Genomic DNA, 17,606 nt, shown 5'->3' with positions numbered 1-17,606 from the left:
CCGTCAGAATTCCCATGATGCATTGCGTGAAGGGAGTTTTGTTAAAATTAGCTAAGTCTCCTGTTTGTTTGAAATACAAAATTTACATTCTTGTGGTATCACTATTAAAACCAGGAGTGAAGTCCCGTTTCATTTGAGAAGAACGGCTGCACTGATATTTTCTACCGCGGCTGATACCTGCGTGCAATTCTTTTGTGCGTCGTGTCCGCACGCAATTGACAACTCATTCCACGGGCCCACGTAGCGTGTGTGTTAATTTCCCTCCACCTTGAAACATGATACCGTGTGTGGTCACGTGACTCCGCCCCGCCCTGCTCAGCCTTCAGACCGCAGTCTGAAGCTCAGGAGATGTTAGCCAGCGCTAACCGCCTTCACTTTCCAGCAGACAGACTTTTACTAGCACTGCGACCTACACTGTACATTTACTGACAACTCGCTCGCACATTTCCTCGCCCAGACGCTCGCCACGCACCCGCACCTGTGATGTTGAGGTTTACGATGTGAGGTTCAGTTTAATTCGCTTCTCCATGGTCATACATCCTTGAATCTCTCGCGCTGCTCTTCTTCTTCTTCTTCTCGTCTTTTTGTTTGTAGTGCTGAATGAGTGACTTCCCGTCCACTAGATGTCATGGCATAACTGCCGCCTGCTTTACCAGAGGGGAACCCAGAGAACATAATAATACGCAGAGTGGGGTTTTTATTTTTTAGAAAGGTTAAAAATATGGGAGATTTCCAGGAAGAGATTTAAACGGGAGAGAACATAAAAATAAGGGAGAATCCTGGAAAAAACGGGACCGAGTTTAGATTGAAATCCGACTTCTGCAACTGATTTTTGGGATTAAATCAGAACCATCAGTTAATCAGAGGCTCTAGACCTGACAGGAAGTTCAGTCTCTGACTCCTTCCTGTTTGATTTAAAGTCTAAATAACTGCCTGTTTTTGGCGCTGCAGGTCGAGCATGGTGGGTCTGCCCAAAGTGAAGAGAGACAAGTTTTCAGTCTTCAACTTCCTGACTGTGACGGAGAGCAGAGAACCTCCAGGTACCTGATCCACCTGCAGGGGCGCTCAAAGCTCAGAGCCTTTAGACCTAAAGCCTGAACATTAACTCATCATATGTTTCCTCCTCCTCTCCTCAGCTCCTCCAAAGCCTCCGGGGGCTGGGAAGAGGTCTCGGTGGGACGTTTCAGACCAGGAGGGGGAGAAGAAGAACGACCCCCTTAGTGAGCTGCTCAGCGCTGCACGAAACCAAAGCGAGGTCAAACTGGAACAAACCTCCGTACCTGCTTTACCTGCGTCCACCAGCACCGACGATCAGACCCCCCGGCAGAGCGGAGGAGGTGAGTCCAGCGAAAGGGCTTTTTCCTCTTAGAGAGCGGGAACGTGATTGGACATCTGACCTCGTGTTCTCTTCACACAGACAAAGTCAGCGGGTCGGCCGAGCTCAGACGAGAAGAAAGGAGGTGACGAAGACCAGGAGGAGGAGGAGGAAGAGGAGGAGAGCCGGCCTCACATGGATCTGTTCAAAGCCATCTTCGCCGGCTCCTCTGATGAGAAATCCTCCTCTTCATCCGAGGGAGAGAGCGACGATGAGGAGGCCGTGAAGGAGGAGGAGCTCAAAGTCGAGCCGCAGCCGCTGAATCTCTTCAACATCACCTCCTCGCCGTCACCTCCTCCGCCACCACCGCGTCGGGCCAGCAGGCGGGTAAGAACAGATGAAACCTGACCAGACTGGTTTTACTGCACTGCTTGATTTGCATCATTCTGATGTTTTGAAGATACAGTGAATGTAAAGTAGATGGACGCTGCGTTCAAAGACAGAAACACGACATGCTGACGTTGTGAAATCAGCTGGTGTCTCACAGTGAGATCGAGGGACCAGAGGTTTCATCACGTTTCTGTCAACTTTGGTCTGAGACGGCTCAAAATCGCAGCGTAAAGGCGCCTTAAAGTTTAAAATAAAGTATAAATTTGCTGCAGTTGTCCAAATAAACAACAAACAATGTTTAAAATAAAAAGAGGCTGTTAGAAGCAGAAGCTGAGGCGTGTTGTTTCTGTGTCATTCTAACTTTTCATGCTGTTTGTCGTCTGTTTCTTTTTAAAGCGGCGGTTTCATCTCAGAACTCGACTCAAGAACAAGAAGAAGAAGAGTTTGGTCCGAAGCTGCCGCCTCCTTCAGCTGCTCTCAGTGAGTCCTCGCCATCCTCGCGCTCACTCTCAAACCTGAAAACGCGTGCAGCTTTCTTTTTATCCTGTTCACTTAATGTTTACAACCTCCTCTAGAAGCAAGAGAGAAGGAAAACTTTATTAAGTGGACGTAGCCGCCGTGACATCACCCGTTGGTTTGTGGACTACCGTTTTGAAGCCTCCAGTTTGCCTGTCGCCATTTATTTTTTTGGAACCAGACCATATTTGGATGAGAGGGTGGAGCTAACTAGCTGTCAATCAGCTTGTAGCCCCGCCCTAAAGCCTCCCCTGCTTCCTGGTCTCTGTTCCTCTAAATGGGACCATAATTTACTAAATGAACATCACGCTGTGTTGAAGAAGACTTGAAACTAGCGACTGAGACCATAAACTCATCAGGAAAGTGTTTACTGAGGGAATAAATCAGCTGAAAGTAGAAACATTTTCTCTTGGGGTGCTTTCACACCTGCCTCGTTAAGTTCGTTTGAATCGCACTAGAGTTCGTTTCCCCCCTTGGTGCGGTTCGTTTGGGCAGATGTGAACGCACCAAAAGCAGACCAAACTCTTCAAGGTGGTCTCGGTACGCTTTCAAACGAACTCTGGTGCGGTTCGCTTGTGGCGTGAAAGCAAACGAACCAACCACAGGATTTATTTCCAAAGCTAAACCACTAATAAATCCATCATCTGACCGCGAAATGTGTTCAGCGATCAAATAATTGATCTGTATATGCCATGCTGTGTTTATGAAAATCATTTTATAAGGTATAGCCTACTTGTCAGCGCGGGTATTTCCCTGATTAATAGGTTAAAATCTGTTTATAAAAGAGGGCAAGTCGTATTCACTTTACCCTGTCAGTTCATTAAAAAATGTGATCGTTACACCACAGAATACTGTAGGCGAATAAGCCCCGAATTATTCCTGGACACGTCCGTTTTTACGTTATTGTTCATAACAGGCTCTGCGGTTTGCGGTTACTTCTCTGGTTCATTTGTAAACCTGCAGTGTGAACACGAACCGGACCAGAACTCAAACTAATGAACCAAATGAACCGAACTACAGGTGTGAAAGCCCCCCGAGACTTCTTTACAATCACACTTCTTTCTGCAGCCGCTGGAGTCGCCCCCTGCTGGCTGTCAGAGAGGCTGTGTTGGAAACGGGCTAAACTGCCGACTCAGAAGGTGTCTAACAGCGAGGCATCGAGTGCTGTTCGAAACGGCTCGGACGACCTCTTCCTGTCTCCTGCGACGCCTTCAAGCTGCCCCAGTAACGGACGTTTTTTAAGGCAGCATCGATGCTGCCTATTGCCCATAAACCAGCGCGGCAGCAGACAAACAAGCTGAATTTTATTTCCATTTTTAGTCGTTTCCTCGCTCCGATTATTGAAAGGTTAGCGAGAACTAAACACTGAACTATTCTATTAGCCCGTGACTGTAAACAACCACGTTTGTTTTCAAGTCTGATTTCTGGGGCGTCTGTTCGCCATTTGGCTTTTCAATAGCTAGTTAGCTGATGCTAAGGCTAGCTAGAAGAGACGCAAGTTGGCGTGCTGACGTGCTGACGTCACACGTTGCCGTAGGTGCTGCCCTAGAAGGCTGTTCGAAACCAATGCAAACAGATAATCAGACACTCAGGACTCGTTAGGAGAGACGTTCACTGCTGGTTTTAGTCTGAATATGAGACGATCACCAGAGTAATATTTAAACGAGTTGGAGCAGCTGAACTCATCCAGCCACACGGTTCTCTGTGAATAAGGTGCAAACACGTGTTGCTGTAGCTCTGATGTCGACTGTTGTTCCCCTGTTCAGTGAGAGGAGGCGCCACCTCCGCCTGCTCCCCCCGTGAGGAGGAGAAACCCAACAAGAGGAGCAGAGAGAAGAAACACAAGAACAAGAAGCAGCACAAACACACAGAAGGAGAAGAAGGTAGAAAGTAGAAAAGGCAAAACAAAATGTCCCCTGATTGTTTGATTCTTCTTCTCTGACTCCATCTTCATTATTTCCCCCCAGAAGAAGAAACATAAGAAGCACAAACACAAAGGGAAACAGCAGAAGAAGAGTAAGAAGGAGGCGTCGGACAGCAGCTCAGAGGACAGTGATGAGGACAGCGACGGCGAACGGTGTCGACAGAGGAGCTGCTGAAAAGGTCAGAGGTCACGGAGACTTCGCACACGTTAATATTATAACTTGCCTGGTGTAATAAAATAACTTCTGTCTGTAGGAAACAGCCTCCGAGTTAAAACAGTGATCCTCCGTGTGTTCAAGGTTCTGTGAAGCAGGATTATGAATTCAGTCAGCTCCTCATTCAGACCTTTAATCTGAAGGATACATGAACAGCAGGAAGTGGGACACAAAGCCGAGAGAGTTTATTACCAGCGTTATTATTTTTACTCAAGGTCGTAATGAAAAAACTTAACCTTTTGTTTACATGCCAGCGTTTCCCACACTATATTAATGCCCTTGGAGTGTCTGTCTGACTGTCTCTTTGTCTCCGTCCCTCCTTCCAGACTGAAAAAGGTCCAGTCCCATCAGACCTGGTGAGGAACCAGGAAGTGTGTCCTCTGTGAGGACGAACAACCCGAAAATCACACAACAGAGTTGACCTCCGGTCTTCTTTAATTTTACACAACAGACAACCTGTTGTTTTGTTCATTTAAATAATAAAATGTCCCTCGTTTAACGTTGCTGCCTTGTTTTGTTGTCATTGATTCTTTTGACTGATTTATTTGTAGTTTTGTCTCCTTCAGAGTTGTTGGGAAAATTAAGTAGAATGTAGGGAAGAACAGTGGAAGAGGGAAAGGAGAAGGTAGGAATAGAACAGCCACACTCTGCAGATTGAAATAAAAACCTTTCTGTATTAGAAAACAGTTTACTGAAAGCCCGACTTCCCCCAGGAATGCTTTATTACATGTTCAATTGTGTCATGTCCCGCAGCTCCTGAAGGCAACATCTCGCGTTGGTCAGAGGGACTGTTGCTATGGTAACTGCCGCGGCGGGAGCTAAAGTCACTTGTAGCTAACAAACAAACCAAACTTTCTTCCCGAAAGTTTCTGAAATGGCGTCGAAAAACTTGGACCCTTTATCAATTGAGGAACCTCCAGGAGGAGAAAAGGAGGAGCGGACAGAGAGGAGAGAGGAGCCGGAGAGTGGAGCCAGGAGAGCCAGGTAAAAACTACGGCTAACGGCTAGCTAGGCGGCTAACGGCTAGCCCGACATGGTGCGTTCACTGACCGTCTTCATCAGTGAAGCAATGCAGGTTCTTTACTGTAGTAAAAGTACCAACTCTGTAAAAATACTCAATTACAAGTGAAAGTATTATCAGAAGAATGTGCTTAAAGTATCAAAGTAACTCAATGCAGCGAAGTGCCCGTTGTGAGCGTCGAATTTTACCTGAGACGTTCGTGCTGTGTGACTTAACGTTACCTGTATCGTTACATTAATGTTATTATCGTATTTTAGATTATTATTACTGATGCATTGATGTTCAAACAGCATTTTTATTGTGTTGGTTGAGGTGAGGCTCATCTTTAACTAGTTTACCCAGAAACAAACGTTAATGGTGATTTTCAGTGTGTATTAAAGTGATGATTATTTTGTTAGTCAATTTATTCTATATTAGAAGCAAAATTATCCAGAGCTGAAATTGTCTAATCTGAGAGGCTGAAACCAGAAAATGTGTCAAAACAGTCCCTGATAATTTTTTTAATATATGACAATTAGACTAATTGATTGACTGATCGTTTAAGCTCAATTTACTCTAACTTGACTTTGTCAAGAAACAAAAGATGCCAGATAAATATGATGGTGTAGTATTTCTCTTCCCTGGAGTAAAAGCAACTGCAAGAGTCCTGAAACTGAAGTAAGACTGAAGTAACAGTGGTGGACAGTAACTAAGAACATTTACTCAAGTACTGTACTTAAGTTTTCATGTCACTTTCTACTTTTACTCCACCACATCTCAGAGGGTCTCAGAGAAACTGTACTTTTTACTTCAGATCATTTATCTGACAGCTTCAGTTACATGAAGAGTTTATTAAATATGATGTTTGTTAAAAATTAATCTATCCAATAAATTATGTTTGTCATGTCAAGTATTTTAAAAAGCAGGTACTTAGTAGAAATTTAAATTTAAGACTTCTTTTAGTGCAGTAATGTTTAGCAAAGGTATTTGTACTTTTACTCAAGTAGAGGATCTGTGTACTTTGTCCACCACTGTTATAGAACTTGAGTAAATGTACTTGTTGGGCCTCATTATACATCAGAGGCTCGTCAAACGTTTGTAACAACAATACTTACTACAACCTTTTACCGTTTTGATATTAAGCAGTTAAATAGAATTAAGTAAAATGTGTTTATGGTGTTAATAGGAAGGAGACTGTGTGCGGTGATGTGTTGGTGTGTCTGCAGGTTCCAGTGAAGGTGTTGCGAGCTCACAGCGACGCCGTCACCGCCGCTCGACTCTGCTTTAACAACCGCTGCGTCCTCAGCTGCTCCTCAGACCGCACCGCCATCCTCTGGGTAAACTCCTCCTACCTTAATTTATAGATTCAGTCTGTGCATCCTGTCCAGAGTCAGTCACACCTGCAGCTGTGCAACACGACAGTCTGATGGTCTCTGAGCAGCTCATGTGGAGCTGGTGGTGCCTTGCTTAAAAGCACTTTAGTGGCAGTTATAAATGAGCTTTCTTTATCTTTCTTCTCTACATGCTTTTGATACTCTAGGTGCATCTCAGGTCTCTTATTTGTCATCGCTTCTCGCTTGAATCGAAAGTCGTTCTGGTCGGCCGTTTCCCAGACAGAAGAGTGAAGACAGATAAGAGATTAAACTCAAGTTTTACATTTTATTTGTTTTCTGTTTCAACATCTAGTGAAAAATCTGTGTTCACTGCAGGTCTGAACAACAAAACAACTTTCTGCATTTAGTAGAAATAATTTTCTTTTCATGATGTTATTTCCCCCAGTAACTTTTATTATGGATGCAGTTAAAGTCGGAGAGTCTGTCTGTCCGCAAGAAACACTTTCTACATCATTTATCATCATTTCCATTCAGTCACATGTGAGCTGATTATTCCTGGGTGTTCCTCAGTTACATCATTTCCCCCGAAACATTTAGCCTCATAAATCAAAAGACGCAATGATCATATTCCGGGTTGTTCAGTAATGACAACACTGACCCCAACACTGATTACAGATTTTACAGAGAGCCGTAGATTAGTACAAGCTGCAGGCTGCTCTTCATGTGCAGGTGAGAGGAAACATGCTGCTCTGCACTGATAACTGTGAGTCTTTAGTATCGGCACAGTGCGGACACAAACTCCATCAACAGTCTCTACAGCTGTTAGACGCACTGACAGCTGCAATCAGCTGATCAGCTCTAGTTACCTGCCGCCTCATCACATCACGGACGTCGCTTCACGTGTGACGCTTCAGAGGACAAACATATGCCCTCGTTTCTTCTCTCCTCGTATGGTTTCCTTGCGTCTCTCCGTGCTTCCGTGGCGGGACGCACTAAGACACGAGGGAAACTTGTGCAGAGCTAGCTGTGATGCTAAGCTGAAGCCTGTCCTGTTGACCTTTGACCTGTGCAGGACGTGGAGAGCTGCAGACCTCTGAGGGTGTTTGATGGACTTCATAGTAAAACCATCACTGAGTGCGCTCTGATCCCAAACAGCAACAGGTGAGTCTCAGCTGACAGCAGCTGTTCACAGCCAGGATGCTTTACCTGGATCAGGTTATTATGGATCAATCCATGGAGCTCACAGGAGGCATTTAACTTATGATTGACAGATACGCTACTAGTACGTATTGATTTTATACGTCGGATCAGTTAGATCTGTTAGTCAGACAGAAACAGGATGAAACCAGATTAAAGTCCTGCTGTTGTCCTTCAGAGCTGAAGGTAAATGTAGAGTTTGTCCTGAGGGTGGCGCTAGAGGACAGGTCAGAGGGTTACCTAGACCTCGAACACCAGGACAAATATCAAAAGAGGATTTTTAATCCTGAAAATGATCATAAAAACAACCTCAGCCTGTGTGTCCGTCAGGGCGGTGACAGTCTCCTGGGACAAGAACATGGTGGCCGCGGACCTGGAGACGGGACAGACTCTGGTAACTCTTCTTCTTCTTCTTCTCTCCGTCTGTGGTGGTTGCTGAGGGAGGACCAGAGATGCTCCTCTTCCTCCTAACATCGAGTTTTCAGTTTGACTGCAGTGTTGAAGAATCACACAGTGTTTTATAGTTTAATAATGAGACCTGATGAACGTGATGCTTCGGGTTATTTTAGATGTTCACATTCAATTTCAAAAAGGAAATAAATAAAGTTTAGGAAAAAAAGAAAAAAGTGTACATGTTCTGTACTCAAGATTAAAAAAGTATGATGTAGGTATCAGAACTCGTATCGCAGTCGTGGAAGAAGTACTCAGATGTTTTACTTTAGTAAAAATAGTAATACTGCAGTGTGGATACTAAAGGACAGTACTCACCCAGCCACAGCCGCTTCACCCTGCTGCCTTCTGGGAAGAGATATAGAAGCTTCTGCTGCCGCACCACCGGACTAAAGAGCAGCTTTTTTCCCCCCAAGCTTTCAGACTCTTAAACTGTAATTCATCCTCAGCACTGCTCCACTGATCATTGAATATTGTTTATTTCTGTTCCCATTTTATCAATATTAATGTATATTTTCTGCACATGTAGCAGAAGGGAGTTACAAACTCAACTTCACTGTATAAACTGTTAAAAATAAATGTACCTATCTAAGTAGAAATACAAGTAAAAGTCCTGCGTTCAGAATCAAGCATCAAAATATACTTAGAATACTTAGAAAAGTAAAAGTACTCAACACGCAGAATAACATACGATATTATTCGATTATAATTATTGATGCATTGATGTGTCACTTTTATACTTTATCTGCTGGTCTTATGTTTACCCTGAATCTGCAAAGTAACTAAAGTTATCATTTAACTGTAGAACACCTAGAGTACTGTAGAGTACCTTAAAACTGTCCATAAGTACACTAAACCACTGCCGTACTGACACGATCAAACTATTTTAAATCATTTGTTGATTTATCGATTAATTAATTATTTAAGAAAAGCATAAATCCAGACTTTCTCTGGTGTCTCAGATTGCCAGTTCTTCTCTGTTTTGTATCACTGAACAAAGTAAAACGGACATTTTATGACATTAGTGATGAATCTAAGCGGTTAACAGACGAATTGATAATAGAAACATCTGTTAGTTGCAGCTGATTCTTCGTCCTGACAGTTCATGTTTTGATGGGAATAAGTACTGATATTGATTCTGGTCCTGGTCCTGCAGTGGCGGTGGAGGCAGGCCGGCCTGCTGACCTCCTGCAGCGCCTCGTCGGATGGCCGGCTGCTCGTCTGCGCTGCAGATCCACAGAACGGCGTTTACGTCAGCGACGCCGCCAGCGGACTGACGCTGCACCACGTCAGCGGTACGACAGCCAACTCACACCTCCTGGATCTTTAACTCCAGCGTTAGTTAGTGAAGGTGCGTTTGTTTCCCCTCCCAGATCACCACCGCTCCACCATCACACGGTGCCGGTTCGACCCTCAGAGCCAGCGGGTGGCGTCGGTGTCTGCAGACCGGAGCGTCAAACTGTGGGACCTGCTGGCTCAGAAGACCACCGTGTCCATCGACAGGTGAGGATCCGCCGCTTCCATTGCTTTTTGTTTGATTTGCCTCAACGTTATGGTGAGCAGGGCCGGATGAACTCACTAGAGGGCCCCTGGCCCTTACTGACCCCCAGCTCCTCTTTCCTCTCACTGTGCACTGTGATAATCTGCGAAGGGCTGAAACGGTTGAACAAGAAATTTGAATAATTCTTCTCTAAAAAGCAGCAATGCTTAGTTTAATCCAGGGGGTTTTAAAGTCTGAGACTGCGGGCCCCCTCAGGCAAAGACTGGGAATCTGCGCCACCAAACTGCACAACGTACTCACGCTATGGACAAGAAGAAGACGGGATTTGATGGCGCAGATTGCAAAATGAAAGGAAAGAGAAAATAGCGAGGGAGGAAGAAGAGACAGGGAGAAAGACAGGAAGTGTCCAAAGTCTGGTATCGTCTGAAGCTAACAGGAAACAGAAGCTCTGTACAGCGAGTCTGCTGTAAAACAGAACCCGCCGACCACAACAGAACCACGGCGTCAGCATCTGAGCAGAAAGACCCGGTCTACGGACCCCAAACAAGGGAACGACATCCACCTGCCAGCTCCTCCTCACGCTGATGAACACTGATGATTCAAGATGATGTCTATGTGATGATGATGACGATGGTGTACGTCTGCCTCTCTAACATTTTTGATTTCTTCTTCTGTCTTGTTATTGTTGTTGTTGACGTTTCCCGTTTCTCTCAGTAACCACAGCAACGTTGTCTCTGACTGCTGCTTCACCAACAACGGGCACTTCCTGTGCACGGCATCATGGGATAAAAGTTTAAAGCTGTGGGACCTGCAGGCAGGAGGGTTTCGATCTCACGGCGGGACGTCGCTGCAGAGAGGCCACGAAGGCAGCGTGAGCTCCTGCAGCTTCTCGGCTGACGGTGAGCCCTCCGAGCAGCATCAGAGACGGGGTCGAGGTTCAGGTTCCTGTCCTCAGCTGACAGCTCAGACGCCCTCTGCGGCAGACGGCAGTCAGAGCTTTATATAGAGAAAGAAAACGGTAACGCTGTTTTACCGGCCCTGATACTTGGACGTGTCCTGGAAACGTGTAAATATCTCACTGTTGTTCAGTTAGTTGTCATTTTAAAGAGGTCTGCTCATTCATTCATCGACTCATAGTTTTATTGAGGCGTCGCACCAGAGCAGGTTTACATGGTTTCATTCTTACACTGCACATCGCCGCAGCTACTCTTTTCACCCTGTGTGTGCAACGCTCCGAGTGAAGCATCTCACTTCTATAAGATCTTTGTTGGGAGCTGCACATGTAATAAAACACTTCCTGTCATTTCACCGCAGCAAACCTGCTGGTGTCTGGCTCCTACGACAGGACTGTTGCACTCTGGGATATGTCCTCCCTCTGCCAGACTCTCATCCTGAAGGTGATTAAACTCTGCTGCAGTACGGATCACTCTGAAATAATGAAAGTGTTCTATTAGAGAGCTCAGCTCATGTTTTCTGCCGTCTCTGTTGCAGGGCCACAGTGATTGGGTGACTGATGTGTCAGTCAGCGCTGACAGGAAGTTGGTGGCCTCTGCCTCTAAGGTACCGGTCCCCTCAGTCCAGGTCCTTTCCATCATCGTGATCACTGTCGCGCTCATGATAAAGTTACAGACATGTTTGTTAGCACTGTATCTTCAGAGATGGGACGTCTCCTGATGACCTGCTGAAATCTGAGCTTGACTTCTTCCAGTATTCCTTTTTTGGACCTGGAGAATGTTTTAAGTCTGAATGTGTGATGCCTGATGGGACCCAGGTGGACCAGGGGTCTCATTAAAAAACGGTGCGTACGTACAAAACTGGGCTGGAAACGTGCGGACGCCACTTCCCAAGCAAAGGGTTTGATCTATAAGAAACAAACTTGAGGGGAGAATGTGCCGTAAGTAAACTCTGAACCACGCGTAAGCACATAAAGAGGAGAAAAGAGAAACGGTGACTCACTATTACCTCTGAGTATTACAGGCTTACAGCCTTTCTAAATAATCAAAAACACGTTTGATTGATTTTCCCTGAAGTGCGCAATAAAAAAACATAATTTAAGATAATTTGCAGCCACAAAAAGAACCATGACTGAGGATAATAAACACAAACGGAGATTCTGTTTCTGCAAAAGAACGCCTCAAATATGTTGGACAGTTTAATCAGGAATCATTTAATTTATACTTGCATGCATTGAAATTTATTCTCATAAATAAGATACGAGAGCAGAGTTTCATATTTTACATTGTTATCACATGTTCGTTTCCTTATCGAGCCAAAACGCTGAGTGCCAGCGTGTGGATGTGATGCGCTGCTTGTAAAAAAATAACACTATTTTATTGTCATTTACAACAAGTTATATTTCCTTTTAACTCTTCGCCAGCCTCGTTAAGTGAGTGCCGTGTTTGTGTAGCCTAAATAAATGTTTAAACACAAACGGGAGGCATTTGGTTTCCTCTCTTTTCAAACGGGGGAATCCAGATCAGTATCTGGGTCGTCCCGTCTGTGTGTCCCCCTTCGGTCAGTGACGTCACTACTCAGAGGGAGGCCCCTTCCTGCAGATCGGTTATAAAGGGTTGGAGCCCGGGGCCCCCTTTCTCCTGTGCACAAGCGTTCCGTGAAAGTGCGTCTTTTACCCACCAAACAGCTTCAGCTTCACCAAAAGGAACGACAGCGTCACTGAGTTAAATCTCGTTTTGTAGCTTCTCTGTTTGCCTCCTTTTTGAAAAGTTTGCCTCCTTTTCTTCCTGCAGTCAGGACGGATTAATATTAATGAGCGGCGTTTCACTGACCATTTATAAGCAACTGTGGGTGTTTGGAGGGTTGGACATGGAGTTCCCTCACATGCGTCACATTTCAAGTTGATTGTGATTTATAAAGGGAACTTGCTTACAAGTGTGTGTACGCATGGTTTTATAAGTCTGAATATTTTTTTCCGTACACCATTTTTGGCTTTTGAGTGCGCGTACACTTTTAGTGAAGATTCTATGCACAGTTTTATAAATGAGACCCCTGGTCTGTTCCAGTTGGCATCATACAATGTGTGATATGTAGAGAGTCTCAAGTCTTCGTATCGAGTCGCTTCACAAAATTTACTTCACTTATTTAAACGTGTTGGATTTTTGTGACTGACGTCAGCGACCACCGATGATGACATCAAGTGTGTGACGCTGAGGGAGACGTACCTGTAAACAGCTTCACTTGAAGGGAGCCTCAGATCCGGTTCCCTCTGTGGGCTCCACAGTCCTGGCTCTCACCAGACTCTGTGCATTTTTCCTCCGTTTTTGGCCTTTTGACCTCAAATGTTGCTGCATAAACGGGCTGCTGGTTGGCGTCCATGTTTGTTTTGGTACAAGAACACGTGATGTGTTTCGGGGCATCCACCTGCAGAGCTCCATGGTTACTGAGCAGAGGATTCAGTGTTGTCTGGTGGATTTACTCATCAGGTTTCTGCTCCTTCCTGACTGTCAAACACTGAAACATCTTTCTGCTGGTTTGTCTTTGTAGGTTCAGTCTTCAGATTTGTCCCACATGGACTCCCTTAGATTTTGAACCCTGGTGACCTGCTCCACATTGGTCAGCTGTTCTTTACACTTTAATAATAATAATCTTTAAACAAACAAAACCAACTAAAACAGTTGATTTTTAAACCAGAGTTTGGTCGGAAGCCCTGATTCCCCACACATGTTCATCCTTTCAGGATAAAGTGCAGAATGACTGCTGCAGAATCAGTTAGAGTTGCATTATCAATTATTTTGTTATTGATTTGATGAGTCAACTCTTGTGGTGTGTTCATGCGCTGGTGAAAAGCTGCGGCATCAGAGTCTCCTCTAGGGCTGCGTATTGACCATAATAGCCCAGTACCGATAGCGAAACTTCTCCTGTCAAACTGCATTCGATCCTTTTTGGAACAAGATCGGGGAAAAATACTATTTGTATGATTTTGCTCGCAGCAAAACTCTGCCTCTTTTTTTGTTGCTTATGTGCCGCACGGCGCATGTAAGCCTCAGCATCGGCGGCGGTCTCCGTTTATCACCACCAACTTGTCTTTCCGTTGGTTTCGTCCTCTGAAATCCTTTAACACTCAGTATATTTCGATGTTGTCGGTCTGATCAGCTGTATGTGCAGCTTTATTTTCCTTTGCTTCTTTGTCTTAAGAGTAGTTTAGTGACTTGGGACTCCTCACACGTTTTCTTCTTCTTACTGTCGTCTCTTTGGAGGAAATGTGTGACTCACCACTAAAGGAAAAAGCACTCGCAGAGATCTTTATATTCAGTTCAAGATTTGTTGCGGTCACTGAACTTTTTCACTCCTCTCGCATTCAAATACAGAAACACCTCCCGAGCTGTCGCCCTTCCTCTGATTATAACGTGAGGAGGGCCTGAACAGGACGAGGAGCGGTCTGATATGATTTCCCAATATTTTTATATTATTTCAAACAATAAAAAGAAAAGAAAACATGTGTTAAGTGCAAATACTCTGTTGGTATCAGTGTCACTTTAAAGGTACTGGTTTTTGAAACCCAGCCCTGGTCTCCTCTGTCTCTGCAGGACAGGACGGTCCGGTTATGGAACACAGAGAACATGGAGGAAATCCCACAAGTCCTGGAGCGGAGGAGGACCGAAGGAACAGGAATTCACATCCTCAAGGTGAAAAACAATCCGTCATTTGTTTTGTCTGTATAACTTTAGTTTCATCAATAAAAACTGTTGTTGTTTCCAGTGTGAAGAGTGCGGGAAGCCGTTCCCCGTGTCCAGACTGCAGACCTCAGAGCTGCTGACCCGGTGCGTCTTCTGTCGACTCAAATCGCCCCCCGCATACCGACCGCAGCCTCCGCCTCTCATGTGACTTCCTGTCCAGGAGGTCAGAGCAGCAGCTGGTAGGGCGGGTGGGGTGGATACTGGCATTATGCAAACTACAAAAAACAATCTAAAGTCTTGCTGGCGTCCCCCAGAGGCTGCAGTGTTTATTACAGCCGCAGCATCATGTTAGCACTTGGTTGCAGCCCCCCCCCCAGTGGATGAACTCTCATCATCATCATGTCATCATCGAACAGCTGCAGCTAAATGTGTTGTTAGAAAGAAAGTAGAGAATAAAAAACAGGATTTCACTTTCTGTTTAAATGACATTTTGCCTGAATTCAAGCAAATTTTTATTATTATAATTTGACATAAAGTACATCTGTAAACTCTTCAGAGAATTCAGGAAGCTTTTCCTCTCTGCGTCACAAACACTTGTGTGATCACATCTGTGAGATAGAAGCTACGTAAATGTCTCGTCCTCAGACTAAACAAACAACGCCGTCCAGGTGTCACCTCTCGTTTTTGAGCACAAATCTTGTGTTTTTATGTTTTGTTATGGAGCACATACACTTTGCCTGAAGCTCCGGTTCCAAACAGTTAGTCAAGTATTCGTTGTTTAAGTATTTTATCAAGCAGCCGGCATCATTTACACGCAACTAATTCCAGCTTCTGAAATGTGAGGGTTTGCTGCTTTTATCTATTTTATACCATCAACTGTTGGTCGGACAAAAAGTGTGCAGGCTTATTTTGGTTAAATGTGATCGACATTTTTCATAGACTTAAAGGTCCTCCTGGGAGCACGAACCTCACGACCATCTATCCATCAGGTTTTGGTATTTCTAGTGTCCATGTGGAAAGTTTGTCCTGAGGAAAGGTCCGCAGGGTTTGTCCTCTGGGGACCGTGAATGTCCATCAGTCTGAGCAGCAGGTTGTGTCGGACAGAAGACGTGCTCATCGCCGTCTTTTAGAAGAGCGTCTGTGTTGGATCATCAGAAGACGCTCTGCAGCAGACAGTGGCAGCCGCAGCCGGCCGGACACTCGTCCTGCCGGCGGAACCAGTCCATCATGTGGCTGGTGTGTCCGCCGTGACCACAGCTGAGGCAGAAGTTGGAGGAGCCGCGGACGGCCACGTGGCAGATGGCGCACTGGAAGGTCAGACGCTTACAGACGGCACACTGCGTCCCACGAGCCTGAGTGCGGCAGTGACAGCAGTACACGCCGAACTCTGCAGGGAGACAACACACGGGGTTAAATTAAGGCTGGGCAATAAAACGATAATTATCGCAATATAAGTTTCCTCAATATCAATATAGTTAATGTTCAATATATCGTCAACAAATATTTGGTTTAATTCAGAACATGAACAAATTTGCAGTTAATTTTTTCGTTAAAATATTTATTTTGTTGCGGAAAAGGGACTGAAAAAAGATTTACTAATATACTAGTTTAGTTATAATACTAGTTTTGAATATTCTCCCTCAGTTTTGTTAAGTGATTCACTGTTAGCATCAAGTGTTTCTCCCATTCTGACCACAAAGAAAAGTTTAACCACATAATTAACCATCTGGTTGCTTAAATTTTCATTCTGGAGCAAAAATCTGCCTTTAAACGTATCGCCCAGCCATAGGTTAAATAACAGACCAGGTTCAGATCGGGTTCATCAGGCACTTAATAACAATCTGTTCATCCAGACTAGAGCCCAGCGATCAGCTGTTCTTCTGTTCACTACGTGAGACTCATTCACTATATAGTGAGCTCGCCATTTTGTAGTGCTGTCCGAATGTATAGTGAGAGTTATTATACCCTATTTAGTCCACTCAATGTATCCCAGAATGCATTTTGAAAAGTAGAGTACAACCGATGGTCACTAACCAAGCCCTACATACCATCATGCATTGCGCTGATAGAAAAGACTGATTGTCCGACGGCAATGACGTAATTAACGAACGATCGGAGTAGTGTCCGAAAGTGTTGTTTTAATATAGTGAGCTCACTATATAGCGCTCGACATACAACTCCCTGGATCAGAGTTGATGGAGAACCGATTGGTTCTGATCTGGTTTTCCCGCTGATGTCCTTTCGGCTGCTCTGCCTCCACTTTAGGTGATTTACAGAGTTATATGTTACAGGTCACTGTAGCTGCTAACAGCAGCTGCTGCTAGCTACCCAGTTAGCTGTGCAGCTAGCTGTCCTGTTGCTGATTCTGCCCGGCTTGGTATGTTGTTGTTGTTGTTGTTGGGGATGGTGCATTGGATAAGACACATGCCTCTAGTGTGAGAGACCCCGGTTCAGTCCCCCACTGTGACACATCTAGCGCTTGTTGGCATTCGCCCGTTTTCCCGGGGTCTTTTGGGTGTGAGAAATTTACATGTTTGAAGAAACTTAGGAGATCAGTCCTATACAACTCTTTTTATTCAGCTATTCCAAGGGAAACACAGTTTTCCATCTAAGACACCTTTAACAATCAGCAGCTGTCTGCAGAGTAACGTACCGATGCCTTTGTGGGGTTCAGGAGGGCAGGAGGCGAACTTCAGCACGTCGGCCCTTTTCTCCCTCAGACCCCAGCGGTACAAGATTTCTCCGTAACACTTCTTGAAGTCGTCAAACTGCAGCGTGTTGGCGGGGTCCAGCAGTCTGCAGGGGGTAAAGGAAGTGACATCGGAGTTGTGTTCACGACACACAGACCAATCACAGCAGTTCTTTTACGTTTAATGATAGTTTCGCACACGACTTGACAGAGGATTCTTACTTTACTATGAAACAAGTTAACATAGCGCAGTCCTGCTCCAGCCAAACTCCATTCAGAAAACAAGCATTTTAAAAGTTGTTTGCTTGTCATCTAACTGACCGACCTGATAAAGCACAACTTAATACTTTTAACAAAGCAGCATCATGATGTCGTTATTTCTGCATCAGTTTGATCCGTTTATTGTAACTAAATCACAGAAAGATGTTTATTTTGAGTTCAT

The 17,606-nt window shown here is 44.8% G+C and overlaps 4 protein-coding genes across 6 annotated transcripts in view; 3 read left to right on the top strand and 1 right to left on the bottom strand.

Annotated features, from left to right (window-relative positions):
• LOC119890051 (WD repeat-containing protein 88-like) overlaps positions 1–14,963 on the top strand; it is a 31,701-nt gene extending 16,738 nt beyond the window's left edge. The window contains exon 12 of the mRNA XM_038701075.1: positions 14,699–14,963. The gene's annotated coding sequence lies outside the window, so the exon portion shown is untranslated. The remainder of the gene's footprint in view (positions 1–14,698) is intronic.
• LOC119890053 (G patch domain-containing protein 1-like) lies at positions 890–4,089 on the top strand. Its single transcript, XM_038701076.1, has 5 exons — positions 890–1,040; positions 1,137–1,337; positions 1,418–1,702; positions 2,102–2,185; positions 3,988–4,089. The coding sequence occupies exons 3-5, from the start codon at positions 1,511–1,513 to the stop codon at positions 3,988–3,990; spliced, it is 279 nt and encodes a 92-aa protein (XP_038557004.1). The 5' UTR covers positions 890–1,040; positions 1,137–1,337; positions 1,418–1,510; the 3' UTR covers positions 3,991–4,089.
• LOC119890591 (WD repeat-containing protein 88-like) lies at positions 4,277–14,963 on the top strand. Its single transcript, XM_038701919.1, has 13 exons — positions 4,277–4,324; positions 4,686–4,741; positions 5,280–5,343; positions 6,586–6,696; positions 7,766–7,854; positions 8,221–8,284; positions 9,497–9,635; positions 9,714–9,843; positions 10,556–10,740; positions 11,156–11,238; positions 11,333–11,401; positions 14,386–14,484; positions 14,558–14,963. Exons 1-13 carry the CDS (start codon positions 4,277–4,279, stop codon positions 14,681–14,683), a joined length of 1,263 nt encoding a protein of 420 aa, XP_038557847.1. The 3' UTR covers positions 14,684–14,963.
• Positions 14,953–17,606, bottom strand: part of wdr59 (WD repeat domain 59) — a 21,030-nt gene continuing 18,376 nt past the window's right edge. For all 3 annotated transcript variants that reach the window (XM_038701065.1, XM_038701068.1, XM_038701066.1), the window contains 2 exons: positions 17,129–17,271; positions 14,953–15,862 (listed from right to left, as the gene is read on the bottom strand). In XM_038701065.1, the coding sequence (XP_038556993.1) occupies positions 15,627–15,862; positions 17,129–17,271 (379 nt within the window). In that variant the 3' untranslated portion in view covers positions 14,953–15,626. The remainder of the gene's footprint in view (positions 15,863–17,128; positions 17,272–17,606) is intronic.

This window comes from Micropterus salmoides, unplaced genomic scaffold (genome assembly GCF_014851395.1).
Source record: "Micropterus salmoides isolate LMB-PRFRI ecotype aquatic unplaced genomic scaffold, ASM1485139v1 Ms_hic_scaffold_6, whole genome shotgun sequence".
Lineage (NCBI taxonomy): Eukaryota > Metazoa > Chordata > Actinopteri > Centrarchiformes > Centrarchidae > Micropterus > Micropterus salmoides.
Note: the sequence above shows the minus strand (reverse complement) of the source record. Positions and strands in the feature narration are given on the sequence as shown.